The sequence below is a fragment of the Cynocephalus volans genome, chromosome 3 (assembly GCF_027409185.1).
Source record: "Cynocephalus volans isolate mCynVol1 chromosome 3, mCynVol1.pri, whole genome shotgun sequence".
Lineage (NCBI taxonomy): Eukaryota > Metazoa > Chordata > Mammalia > Dermoptera > Cynocephalidae > Cynocephalus > Cynocephalus volans.
This window is the reverse complement of record NC_084462.1, coordinates 21,817,092-21,831,652: the sequence shown is the minus strand read 5'-3', so window position 1 is coordinate 21,831,652 and position 14,561 is coordinate 21,817,092. Positions and strand designations below refer to the sequence as shown.

Sequence of the window (14,561 nt, the reverse complement as noted above, 5' to 3'; positions counted from 1 at the left end):
TAATACCTAATGTGTCCATAGGAAACCTTGTCCACAAATGTACATAGCAAAATTATTCATAATAGCCAAAAGGTGGAAATAACCCAAATGTCCATCAACTGATGAATGGGCAAAATATGGTATATCCTTATAACAAAATATTATTCAGCAGTAAAGAAGGAATGAAGTACTGGTACATGCTACAACGTGGACGAGCCTTGAAATCATAATGCTAAGTGAAAGAAGCCAGTGGCAAAAGTCCTATATTGTATGATTCCATTTACTAGAGTAGGCAAATGCATAGAAACAGAAAGCAGGTTAGTGATTGCCTAGGGCTGAGGGGGTTGTGGGAAGAAATGAGGAGTGACTGCCAGTAGGTATAGGGTTTCTTTTGGGGATGATGAAAATGTTCTTAAAAAATTGTTTTTGCAGCATAAAGTTCAGCTTTTTTATTGAATGTGTTATAAAAGAAGTTTAGTCAAAAAGACCAAAGCCTATGTTATCATCGGACTCCTCAGATTTTTCTTTCTTTTTTTTTTTTTTTTAAAGATGACCGGTAAGGGGATCTTAACCCTTGACTTGGTGTTGTGAGCACCACGCTCAGCCAGTGAGCGAACCGGCCATCCGTATATGGGATCCGAACCCGGGGCCTTGGTGTTCTCAGCACCACACTCTCCCGAGTGAGCCACGGGCCGGCCCCAGATTTTTCTTTCTTTTCTTCCACCTGCTTCTCCTCAGCTGGGGCAGTGGTGGAGGAGGGGGCAGGACCTCCTACTGGTGCAGCACCAGCTGCTGGAGCAGGTCCACCAGCCCCTACATTGCAGATGAGTCTCCTAAAGTTGACATTGGCCATGGCCTTTGAAAACAAGCCAGGCCAAAAAGGTTCAACATTTATACCAGCTGCTTTAATGAGGGCATTGATCTTATCCTCCCTGACAGTTACCTCATTGTCATGCGGAATGAGAGCCAAGTAGATGCAGGTGAGCTTGGAGACGGAGGCCACAGTCCAGGCAAGTGCAGGACTAGTGCTGCCAGGTGTGGTGCTAGTCACCTAATGAAATGAGGGCTTCACCCCAATGAAGCCTTAGCCTCCTCTAGAGGATCGAGCACCTTGTGGCATCTGAGGAAAACCAAAACTGTTCCAAAATTGATTGTTGTGATGGTTGTGCATACCTGTAAATATACGAAAAACCATTGAATTGTCCATTTAAGGAAAGAAGTAAGTTTATTATCTGTGCAAACTACTAAAAAAATACAGAATATTGACCAAGAGATAGCAATTATTAAAAAAAACAAATAGAATTTCTAGAGTTGAAAAGTACAATAACTGAAATTAAAAACTCACTAGAAGCTCAACTGCAGAATTGAGCCAACAGGAGAAAGTATCAACAAACTTGAAAATAGGTCAATTGAGATAATCCAGTCTGAAGAGCAGAAAGAAAACAGAATGAAGAAAAATCGACAAAGTATGGGGGAAAAAAGAGTAGCTTTATCATAGCATAGAGAAACCTGACAAACACTACCTCAGCCAGATAATCAATGTCTGTATCAACAGTGTTAAGTCATGTTGATACTATGTACTCTTGACATGATGTGAGGAGCTGTGGTCTTTATCACTAAAGCAAACACCACCAATCTAATTAGACAAATCCCAGTTGAGAGAAATTTACAAAATACCCGACCAGTAGTCTTCAAAAATGTCAAGATCATTAAAAAGAAAGAAAATCTGGGAAACTGTCATGGCTAACAGGAGTCTAATGAGACATGATGACTAAATATAACGAGGTATCCTGGATAGGATCCTGGAACAGAAAAAGTACCTTAGGTGAGAGCTAAGGAAATCTGAATAAAGTATGAACTTTAGTTATAATAATGTATTAATATTTATTCATTAGTTGTAACAAATGTACCATACTAAAGTAAGATATTAATAAAAGGGAAATCTGGCTGTGAGGTATATGGGAATTCTCTGTACTATCTTCACAACTTTTCTAGAAATCTATAACTATTATAAAATAAGTAGCTTATTTTAAAAGTAAAAAGAACAGAGCCTCAGATATCTCTGGGACACCACTGAGCATACCAAAATACACAAAATGGAAGACCAGAAGGAGAGGAGAGAAAGGGCAAGAAAGGATATTTGAAGAAAAAATGACTGAAAATATACCAAATTGGATGATAAATATTAGGCTACACACCCAAGAAGCTCAAAGAACTGCAAGTAAAATAAACTCAAAGAGATCCACACCTGGCCACATCATAGTTAAACTGTCAAAAGACAAAGAGAGAATCTAGAAATCAGCATGAAAAAGAAACTCATCATATACAGAAATTCTCAATAAGATTAACAGCTGACTTCTCATCAGAAACCATGGAAGCCAACAAAAATTTTTTTAAGTAAAATAAAATAAGATTTTAAGAAATAATAATAAAAAAAGAAACCATGACCACGCAGGCCAGAAGACAATGGGATAACAAATATAAAGTCCTGACATATCAAGCACTGAAAGATAAAGACTATCAAAAAAATTGTATGTCCAGCAAAACTTTAAAATAAAGGAGAAATTAAGACATTTCCAGATAAATGAAAATGGAGCAAATCTGTTGCTTGCAGACCTTCCCTACAACAGATACTAAGGGGAATTCTTTAGACTGAAATAAAAAATCACTAGACAGAAACTCAAATCCATGTAAAGAAATAAAAAGTACCAGGAAAAGGAAATATATAGCTAAATATAATGTAAGTATAAATGTAATTTTGTTTGTCATTCTTTTATTCCCCTATCTGATTTAAAAGACAACTACATAAAGCAATAATTATAAAACTGTATAGATGGGTTTATAATGTATAAAGATTTGTATGACAGTAATAGCACAAAGGAGGGAATTGGGCAGAGAACTAAATCAGAACAAAGTTTTTGTATGCTATTTAAATTAAGTTGGTATTAATCTTATCTAGATTGTTTTAAGGTGTTATGTTAGCTATAATCTTCAGAGAAACCATTAAGAAAATTTTAAAAATATATTCAAGAACAAGTAACAAGTAAATTAAACTTGTACACTAAAGAATATCTCCTTAACACAAAAGTAGGCAATAATGGAGGAATAGAGGAATAAAACATATGGAAAATACATAGCAAAATAACAGACATAATTCCATTTTATTTACAATTACATTAAATGTAAATGGACTAATTATTTCAATCAAAAGGCAGAAATTGGCAGAATATGTAGAAAAAACATGATCCAACTATATGCTATCTACTAGAGAGATCCTTTAGATTCAAAGGCATAAATAGGTTTAAAATAAAAGAAAAGAAAACACATGCCATGCAAATAGCATCCCAAAGAGAGATGGAGTGGCTATGGTAATATCTGACAATAGAATTAGAGACAACAGTAAAAAATATTACTAGAGATAAAGAAGGACATTTTATAATGATAAAAGTGTCAATTCGTTAGGAAGATATAATAATTGTGTACAAATATGCACCTAATCACAAAACCCCAAAATACATGAACCAAAAACTGACAGAATTGAAGGAAGAAATTGACAATTCAAAAATAATAGTTTAGACTTCAATACCCCACTTTTAGTAATAGAACAACTAGCAAGAAGATCAAGAAGGATGGATATCGCAGACTTGAACAACACTGTAAGTCAGTTAGACCTGACAGAGGTCTATAGTACACTCTATCTAAGAACAGCAGAATATATGTTCTTCTCAAATACACATGGAACATTCTCTGGAATAGATCACATGTTGGGCCATTTTAAAAGCCTCAAAACATGTAAACGTATTGAAATCTAAAAAAATATGTTCACTGACCATAGTGGAATGAAATTAGAAATGTGTAATAGAAGGAAATTTGGGAAATTCACAAATATGTGGAAATTGAGCAATACGCTCTTAACAAATAGGTCAAGGAATCAATAAAAAGGAAATAGGGAAATAATTTGAGATGAACAAAAATGAAAATACAACATACTGAAATTTGTGGGATGCAGCTAAAGCAGTGCTTAGTGAGAAATATATAGCCATAATCACCTAAATTATAAAAGATCTCAAATCAGTAACCTAATATTACCTAAAGAAATTAGTAAAAGAAGACCAAACTCAACTTACAGCCAGCAGAAGGAAGTAAATGCTGAAGATTAGAGCAGAAATAAATAAATACATGATCTGTAAACAATAGAGAAAAATCAACACAACCAAAAATTGATTTTTTGAAAAGATTTACAAAAGTAACAAACTTTTAGCTAGACTGGCCAAGAAAAAAGAAGAGAAGCCTCAAATTACTAAAATAAGAAACAAAACGGGATATCATTGCCAAACTTGCAGAAATAAAAAGGATTATAGGGAATACTATGAACAACTGTATGCCAACAAATTAGATAACCTAGATGAAATAGACAAATTCCTAGAAAGACACAAACTACTGAAACTGACTCAAAAAGAAATAGAAAATTTGAATAGACCTATATTAGATGATGATGGTGGTGAGAAAAAAAATGAAAATGAATTGACCTATAAAAAGTAAAGAGATGGAATTAGTAATTACAAAATTTTCCACAAAGAAAATCAAAGGCACAGATAGCTTTACTAGGGGATACTACAAAACACGTGAAGAAGAATAACAGCAGTCCTTCACAAACTTTTCTAAAAAATAGGAGAGGAATCCTATGTCATTCAATGAAGCCAGTATTACCTTGATACCAAAACCAGATAAGGATAGCACAAGAAAATTATATACCAATATCCCTTATTGATATAGATGCAAAAATCCTCTACAAAATATTTGACAACAGATTCTAGAAGCATGTAAAAAGGATTATATACTATGACCAAGTGATATTTGTCTCAGGAATGCAAACTTTGTTTAACATATGAAAATCAATGTAAAAATATATCCTATTAGTAGACTAAAGGACAAAAAACACATGATCAGTCATCTCAATTAGCACAGAAAAAGTATTTGACAAAATTCAACACCCTTTCATGATAAAAAACACTCAACAAAATAGGAATAGAAGGGAATTTCCCTAACATGACAAAGGGTATCTATGAAAAACCCACAGCTGGCATTATGAGAAAAGACTGAATGTTTTTCTTCTAAGATTAGGAACAGAGCAAGGATATCTGCTCCTGTTACCTCTGTTCAACATTGTATTGGAGATTATAGCCAGGCAACTAGTCAGAAAAAAGAAATAAAAGGTATCTAGATTTGAAAGGGAAAATTAAAACTACCTCTATTTGCAGATAACACCCTCTAGTATATAGAAAATCCTAAGGACTCCACTAAAATACTATTAGAACTAATAAATAAGTTTAGCAAGCTTGCAAGATTCAGCTCAACATACAAAAATTAACTATATCTATACATTACCAATGAGCAATCCAAAAAGAAATTAAGAAAACAATTTATTTATAATATCATCAAACAGTATAAAATAATTAGGAATAAATTTAACAAAATTTTTAGGAATAATTTATACTCTGAACACTAGAAAATATTACTGGAAGAAATTAAAAACAATCTAAATAAATGGAAAGGTACTACATCTGATGTATTAAAAGACTTAATGATGTGGAGATAGTAATACTCCCCAAATTGATCTACAGACTGAATGTAATCCCTATCAAAATTCCAGCTGCCTTTTGGCAGAAGTTAAAAGCCTAAATTTATATGAAATTTCAAAAGATCCAGAATAGCCAAAACAATACTGAAAAAGAACAAAGTTGGAGGACTCACACTTTCTGATTTCGAAATTTACTAGAAAGCTACAATAATGAAAACAGTGTGGTACCAGCATAAGGATAGTCATGATAGACATATACATCAGTGGAATAGAACTGATAGTTCAAAAATAAACCCTCACATTTACTGTCAATTCATTTTTAACAAAGATGTCAAGACAATTCGATAGAAACGGTGCTAGGACAATTCATACGGAAAGAATGAGGATGAACTCCTATTTCACATTATATAAAAAAATTTACTCAAAACGTCCTAAATGTAAGAGCTAAAACTATGAAACTCAGAAGAAAACAGGCATAACTCTTCATGACCTTGGCTTAGGCAGTGTTTTTGTAAATAGAACACCATAGGTGCAAGCAACAAACCCAAAACACCACCAACCAAAAAACAAAAAAGATTGTGCTTCATCAAAATTAGAGACTTGTGTGTTTCGTAGAACACACATGAGAAGACAATCCACAGAATGGGAGATAATATTTTCAAATCACATATCTGCTTAGGGACTTATGTCCAAATATATAAAGAACTCTTTTAACTCAATAATAAGATAAATAACTTAATTTTAAAATGGGCAAAGGATCTGAATAGACATTTCTCCAAAGAAGATATACAAATAGCAATACACATATGAAAAGATGTTTGACATCATTAGCCATTAGGGAAATGCAAATTAAAATCATAATGAGATACCACTTCACACCCACCAGGATAGGTATAATTGAAAAGACAGACAATAACGAATGTTAGTACAAATGTGGAGAAATAGAAACCCTCATTCATTGCTTGTCAGAATATAAAATGGTGCAGCTGCATTGATAAACAGGCAGTTCCTCAAAATGTTAAACATAGAGTCACCATATGGTCCAGCAATTTTATTCCTAGGCTTTCACCCAAGAGAAATGAAAACAGACATCTAGACAAATACTTGTACGTGAATGTTCATGGGAGCATTTTTCATTATAGGAAAAAGCAAAAACAACCCAAATGACCATCAACTGATGGATGGATTAATATAATGTGGTATAACCATACAATGGAATATTATCTAACAATAGAAGAAATAACATGCTGACACATGCTGCAACGTGAAGGAACCTTGAAAATGTGATGGTAAATGAAAGAAACCAGTCGTAAAAGACCACATATTGTATGGTTTCATTTCTACGAATTTTCTAGAATAGGCAAATTTATAGAGACAGAAAGATTAGTGGTTGTCAGAGGCTTAGTGGGGGAAAGAATAAAGAGTGACTTCTTACAGAGTTTCTTTTTTGGACTGATGAAAATATTCTAAAATTAAATAATGGTGATGGTCTCACAACTCTGTGACTATACTAAAACCAACTTTAAAGGGGGGAATTTTATAGTTTGTGAATTGTATCTCAGTAAAGTTGTTATTTTTTTAAAAAAGGTAATAAACACTAAAAAGTCATTGATTCCTAATTATTTTATTGTTGATAAACCAGAAATCTGCTCTGACTGACGTCAGCTAAATTCCTAAAAGCCTTGAGGAAATCTGGATCGGTGACAGCCACCTCCACACATTCTGGAACTGTTATCATAAGACTATTTTAACCTAAAAGCAGACTTATCAGTGCCTAAAGAAGTTGCATTAATTTAGGAATGCTGAAAACGTATCTTATGACCCTTCGCCGTACATCTGTACCTAGCATACAACCAATCATAAGCCTATATGATGCTGTGTAACCAATAGAAAAACTGATGTGCTGATTAAGGGGCTGTCCCCTTTTCTCCCTTTTGTTTTTCATTTTTCTGTGATTATAGAAATGCTAAAATCCAGATGTCACTTTGGAAAGCACTTCCGAAGGCAACTTGGTGGTGTTTTCTCAAGCCACAGTCATACATATGAGCTCAAAAAAATTCTCTGATTCTTTATCAGTGCCTTAGGATCTTTTGCCAGGTCTTCACTGTTATGTATGGTCTAGAGGTAGTTAACATCTATCGTTTCTGTATGGTGGAAATTATAACTGTACTTCGTCCCCACTCCAAGTTCAGTAACATCATGTCTGTAGCTTACAATAAGCCACAGTGTGAGTATCTACATTATAGAAATTAGCAAACGCTGCTGATCAGTGCTCTGCTTCCCCAGAGAGCCCATTAGTTGACTTTTGCCAGCACTCCAGTAGTCTTGCCATAGGATACCTTCCGCAAGGTCTCTATGATCACCCTTGCTTGACTTGAATCCCTCTTGTGGTTGCATTACTTTAATCCAGCCTTAGGCAAATATGAGACCAAGTAAGTTAAAAGTCATTTGACTCTCCTTAGTTCTCTGTCAATCAAAGAATGATAGCCAACATTATCTGCATAATGTTGTATTGGCTGTCCTTTTAAATGCCTTTGTGTGAAGTCTTCACCTTTTGTTGCCTTCTACATCATCTGTCTAAAGCTGTCAGACTCAGGGGCAGCTCACCAGAACTCTGAGCCACCTCCCATTGGGGGAGTACCTAATATATTAAAAATTTGTGCTAGAGTTTAAGTCTAACAAATTAACACTTAATATACATAATTTACACTGCAGTATAATGATGCTATCCACAAGATAATTACAGGATTTATAAAAAGTACACAGCAGACAGTGAGATTCAGGAATGGAATACCACTTTAAAACTATATTATGGGGCCGGCCCCGTGGCTCACTCGGGAGAGTGTGGTGCTGGTAGCACCGAGGCCGTGGGTTCAGATCCTATATAGGGATGGCCGGTGCGCTCACTGGCTGAGCGTGGTGCGGACCACACTGTGCCGAGGGTTGCGATCCCCTTACCAGTCTTAAAAAAAAAAAAAAAATTGTATTATGAACGTATTTTTTTCCAAGCTCATTGGCAAGTATGCCTTCATTTGCAGGTAAGTTTTATTTAACAGTGACTTACAGATTACTTTTGATGTGTCAGACACTGCTTTAAGCACTTTGTAAGTAATAACTCTTTAAGCTTGATCTGATTTTAGAATATTTTCATCCCCCACAAAAGAAAATTTGTATAGTCATTCTCCATTCTCCCCAGTCCCTGACAACCATGGATCTACTTCCTGCTTCTGTGAATTTGCCTATTCTGGACATTTTCTATAAATGAAATAATATAATATGTGGCTTTTTGTGACTGTCTTAATCTATCGCTATTCCCATTTTGCAGATGAGAAAACAGAAACAGGGAAGTTAAGTACCTTGGCCAAGGTCACATAACTAGTAAGTGGGAGAAGGAGGATCCAAACTCAGGCAGCCTGGCTCCAGTGTTTGCTAAGTCTCAAAGTCAAAACAGAATAATGTCCAAAGTGTACACCGAAGGCCTTTGGTATGGGCCAAATTGTTCCATGTGTGCCCGTCAGGTGAGAACCCTATTAGAGATTGCCTTCTGGTGGTGCCAGAGGTGGGCGTGGGGTCAGAGTGGACATGGGGTACCCTGAAGTAGTACCCTGAAGATAGAAGTTGCTCAATAAACCTTTGTCCCTAGAGAAAGAATCTCCCCCTGCCAAGAACACTTGCATTTTAAATTCCCTTGATCTTCCCAGCAGTTGAATCCTTGCCCATATTGAGAGAGCCCCATGATATAATCTTGGTAGTAGGAAGGTCCCCTCCCACTACAAAGATGAAGGGCCACACATGCCCTCTGGGTCCCCAGCAGCCAGGGCATGGGCACTCTTCCATGGTCCAAGGTAATGCCACAACAGCATCACACTTAGTCACACAATTCCCATGGTGGGGACTGGTGACCGCCCCATACTCCCCAGCCTGTTTGGTTGCTGCTTATGTTCTGAGCCCAAGTCCCCAGCTCTTATGTGACCGTTTTCTGCTCTCTGGCTGCTTCTTGATTCTGTTCAGGCTCTTGGAGGATCAGAAGATCTTCATAACCAACTCTCATCTACTTCACACTTCTGCAAAGACCCTCCTTGATTACTCTTCCCGTGAATGCTGCTTCTCCACTAGGCCTTATGGAGGGAACCCTGGCGGCGCCCCACATGACATCATCCTCATCCAGCTTTTCATGGAGCCTCAGCCATATGTCAATCACAGTGCTGGGCACCAGCAATACCATGATGGACAAGACAGGTGTAGTCCTTGTCCTCCTGGTGCTCATGCTCTAGTTGGGGACCAAAATAACACAGCCAGTCATGTAAATGTGAGCACACAATTGTGATCTGCTAGCTTGCGAAGAGTATGTATGCAAGACAACTTGATCTGACCCTGGCAATCAGGGAAGGTTTCTCTGAGGAGGTGACGTTTAAGTGGCAATCTCAAGGATGAACTGGAGGTAGTTTAATAAAGGGAAGAGAGAGGTAGAGTTCCAGATGGAGGGGAGAACATGGGTTCTAATACTTTATCTGTGATGTAGTGAAGTGGAGGCTGTCACTGTCTGGTAGAAGAACCTGGAAAAGCTAAGTTTTGTGGGGAAAGGGAAGAGTCTGGTGTAGATGAGAGTTGGGGGGATGACATAAGGCAATAGGGAATCAGGCCCTGAGTGTGGTGTAGACAATGGGATTTGGGGGAATGACTTGGGGGTCTGGCCCTGACTCCTCCCACTCTCCTCTGGGGTGTGAGGTGGGAGGAGGTTCATTCCCATTTCTGGCCTCAGAGCAAATGCACAGTTTGCACACAGTGAATGTTGCTTAATTCCCTTTGTGGTGCCTTCCACCTGGCCTGCCAGTGCCCTGGAGTCAGGCTAACTTCAGGTGGGAAGGGAACATCTTTTGGGGGCCCTCGGTCTGTGGTCTGTGGGTTGGAGCTCAGGTGGAAGCTTCCAGGAGGGCAAGAAGGAGCCCGCCTCTACCCTGTGGCCACAGACCCTTGCTCTGAGCTCAGCCCTCCTTCCTTTCCCACAGATCTACACAGCAGCCTGTGCGGCCATAGAGTTCCCTGCTCTGTATTATAATTGTTGGTTTCTGTGGGCCGTGGGCTTCTCTTATGCAGGGTACATGTTTTCTTTCCATCTGCTCCTTACCAATAGCTGGACAATTATTTCAACAAACACACAAAATGCCTGTGAGGTGTCAGCCATGATCCAGGCACCAGGGTGAACAAGAAGATGAGGTCCCTACTCTCAGGGAGGTTTCTTTTAGGACAGGCAGGGCCAAGAGCACTGTGGAAATCCCCACCTGCCTCAGCTTCCCTGCCAGTCACAGGATCCTTGTCCCAAGCCCGTAAAACCAAGGATGAAAGTACAGGAGTCACCTGCTGTGTCAGTTCCCACCATGCCAGCTGGGGCAGGAGGGGATATGAGAGGTGGGGCAGGGCTTGTTGGCTCACCTGGACCAATCAGCCCCTGCAACATCATGCCCTGGCCCTTCCTCGGCAATGTGCCAAAAAGGTTTCAGGAAGGGAAGCCCAAACCTTCAAGCAAAGGGAGTTCAGGGGGAGGCTCCTCCAGCGAGTCCTGCCTGGGCCTCTCCACCTCCTCCTGTGATGCCACCCTGTCCCATCTGAGATGCCCGTGCTGTCCCAAGAAGGGGCAGTAGGAAGGAGAAACGGAGCTTTTCCTGTGAGTATCTGCCTGATCTTAAGCCTGTACTCCCCTCTAAGGTTCTCTAGGGAGTTTTCATAAAAGGGAGCAGCTTCTGTCTGTCCCACACCACAGGGGGAACAAACACTTCATGTGATCCCTGAAGGAGATAAGTGAGGAAGTGACTCCCCTGTAATACACCTGCCCAGAATCTAGGGTCAGAGGTCACCCAAATAAAACCACAGGCTCCTGTCTGCAGTTGCCATCTGAGCCTGCCTGTGGCTACCTTTTAGGCCCAGAGCTCTGCGGGAGGCCATGGCACACCTGCAGTCCCCTACCCCCACTGCTTGGGACCCAAGTCAGGGAGGCCCCAGGTGACTTCCTGCACCTCCCTTTGCCCTAGCTGATTGTGCCCGAAACTGTAACAGGGAGGTTCTAACGTCTGCCAACAGGCTCGCCCGGAATGTGTGGTTCCTTCTGCAATGCTCAATGGATTTATTATTTAATAGCAGAGGGAGGTGGTGCTATTGTTTTAATTGCCAGATTTTATTAGAAATGGGTCTATTCACTGCTCCTTGTATACCTGGGTTGTAACCACAAACCACAGCTCTTCTGCTAGGACAGCATGTGAGCACCTTTCTCTCAGATTCCCCAGGACTAAGCCACACATGGTTTCAGATTCTGCTCAGAATGCCTCAAACACCCACGTGTCCCAAGTGACGTTCAGGCATCTCCTGTGTGTTAAGTCATTACTCTTCAGAATAAACCCTCTGAGGTTGGAGCTGTGCCCATTTTACAGATGCAGGGATTGGGGCGTCTTTGTCTTCCCTGAGGATGACATGGCTTAGGGCAGTATTTAATCGGCCACAGGAGGAAAGGGTTTGTGGGGAAGCTGACCTTCTGCCACTGACTTCACTTGGGCCTCCAGGCCATCAGGCTCCCTCTCTGTGCTTGTCTCCTCTCAGGAGAAATCGGCCCTGCCCCACCTGCTCACCTCTCCCCAGGAAGGGCTGAGGCTCGGTCTAACCCAGGCAGGAGACCCTGGAGAAGAACGGGGCCAGGGAGATTAGGTACTAGGGCCCCAGACAAAAGAACTCAACTCTCTCTTCAGCTGGAGAATGGGGACTTTCTTGCCCCTGGGAGGTGTCAGGTGGCAAAAGATGTGTGGGACATCTCTAGGCATCCCATTCTCCTCTGCTTGTGGCATTTACGTGGGTCTTGCTCAGCTGTCTCCCAAACTTCTTTGAGAACATCTGTAACTTTCTTCTTACTGAAATGGCTAAGAAATAGAAAATATGGAAGCTAATAATTTTTATGGGGGAGTCTCATTGGAAATTCCTTTACATTACAAAAAAGTTCTTCAATGAAGAGACATGGTGCCTCATAAGCCATTTTAAAATTTTAATTTTAATTTTATATTGTATATATTTAAGATATAAACCACGATGTTTTGATGTACATATACATAGTGAAATGGTTACTGTAGTCAAACATATTGACCTATCCATCATCTCACATAGCTAAGAGCACCTAGCATCTGTTCTTTTAGCAAAAAACCCCAAATACAATACAATATTGCAAATTATAGTCCTTGTGTTGTACATTAGATCTCTAGACCTGTTCATCCTACATATCTGCAACTTTGTTTCTTTGACTTTCTTGTACCCATTTCCTACCTGTGCTCTATTGCCAGCAGAGAGCTGGTGGGAGAGCTAGTGGTAAGTAATGGCTGTCTGCAGAGGCTGCCCATGTAGGTGAGAGGCCTAGCCAGGGAACCATGGTCTGGAAGGGCCAGCTGCTAGGTCCCCAGAAAGTCCTGATGGCCCTGCACTGACCCTGAGCACAGAAACGCCAGTGCCAAAACCAGATCAGTAAAATGGAAACGATGTAAAATGTAAAGTGGAAACATTTTACATTTCAGGGAGGTATAAATAGCAGAGAATCATACCCTGGTGAGGCTGGATGAGGAAGGGAAGTGTAAGGCAGGAGAGAGCATTCCCGCCAGAGGACGGAGGCCAAAAGGCTTTAAAAATTAGGAAAGGGGGATTGTGCAAATGTGACCAGACCAGGAATGACCATGTTAACAAGGGAAAATGCCCATATTACCTTGTTAGTAAAAGGAGGCAGCATGATCCCGTACTCATGTGCATATTCATATTCATACATATTCATAATGACTGGAAGGAAATCACCGAAACATTAAAATATACTAACAGTGGTTGTCTTACAGTGAACAGTAGGGTATGGATGTTTCTTTTCTTCTTTTCCTTTTTTTTTTTTTCTTTTTTAAATTTTCTCTCTCTCTCTCTCTCTTTTTTTTTGTAATGAGCCTGAATTATTCTATAGGCAAAAGGGAAGATTTTTTGTTTTTGTGCTTGTTTTTGTTTTTAAACTAGTGGATTTTACAGATGAGATTTTCAACTCGGAGCAATATCATGTCAAGGACAGAGACTTTGTCACTGGCATAGCTTTACAATCAGAAAATCATAAAGTATTTTTAAAAACATGCTCACATTGTGAAAAATATTCCAGATGGCACTAAAGGACAATATTCATTTCTAAACATTTATATTCATGGAGCTAAGGCGCGGCTGCTCCTAGCGGGGCCAGTCCATGTTTTATTTTACACCTTGGGCTCTGGTTGCTTGATTATGCACTGTTATCTTCACCAACTGAATCTGCTGCCTGCTGGGACATGTTTTTAAAAAGCCCTTTTTTAGAGAGATAATTGAATCGGCTGAGAGAAGTGGAGTGTTTTATTTTCAGTGGGGATGGTTGGCTACGTTCCATGTATTCTTTTAAAATTTTACTTAGATTGTGGCTCTCTGGTGATGGCTCATAGCTTTTCCATTTTGCTATTCTGCATTGTTTCTGAGCAGGATCTATAGGCATAGAGATGAAATTCTATTTGTCATGTCTTTATTCAAATCTGGGTGTGTGTGTCCATGTTCAGAAGGAAGCTGGAGTCATTGGAGAGCCGTTTTTTTTTTTTTTTTCTTAAAAGATGACTGGTAAGGGGATCTCAACCCTTAACTTGGTGTTGTCAGCACCACAATCAGCCAGTGAGCCAACCGGCCATCCCTATATAGGATTCGAACCTGTGGCCTTGGTGTTATCAGCACCGCACTCTCCTGAGCCACGGGCCGGCCAGGAGAGCTGGTTTGGGGGACAGGAAATCCTATGCAATTTTGGACTATCTGAGTGGAGTTTCACCTTTGCACAAGGCAGGGCTGATGGCTTGGGGGTTCCAGGTCTCCTGGTCATCAGCACGTGCAGGCCAGTGAGTCAGTTGGCCGGCTCTTCATGTAAACACAGAAAGGGTTGGCTGGGTGATTTCCTCTGTATTGATTATAATGATCAATGAACTGATTGAAC

The 14,561-nt window shown here is 39.6% G+C and overlaps 1 protein-coding gene across 1 annotated transcript; it reads right to left on the bottom strand.

Annotated features, from left to right (window-relative positions):
• Nucleotides 1–453: 453 nt before the first annotated feature.
• Nucleotides 454–9,785, bottom strand: LOC134372477 (large ribosomal subunit protein P1-like). Its single transcript, XM_063089967.1, has 4 exons — nt 9,648–9,785; nt 917–1,030; nt 677–835; nt 454–492 (listed from the first exon to the last, which is right to left on the bottom strand). The coding sequence occupies exons 1-4, from the start codon at nt 9,783–9,785 to the stop codon at nt 454–456; spliced, it is 450 nt and encodes a 149-aa protein (XP_062946037.1).
• Nucleotides 9,786–14,561: the final 4,776 nt, after the last annotated feature.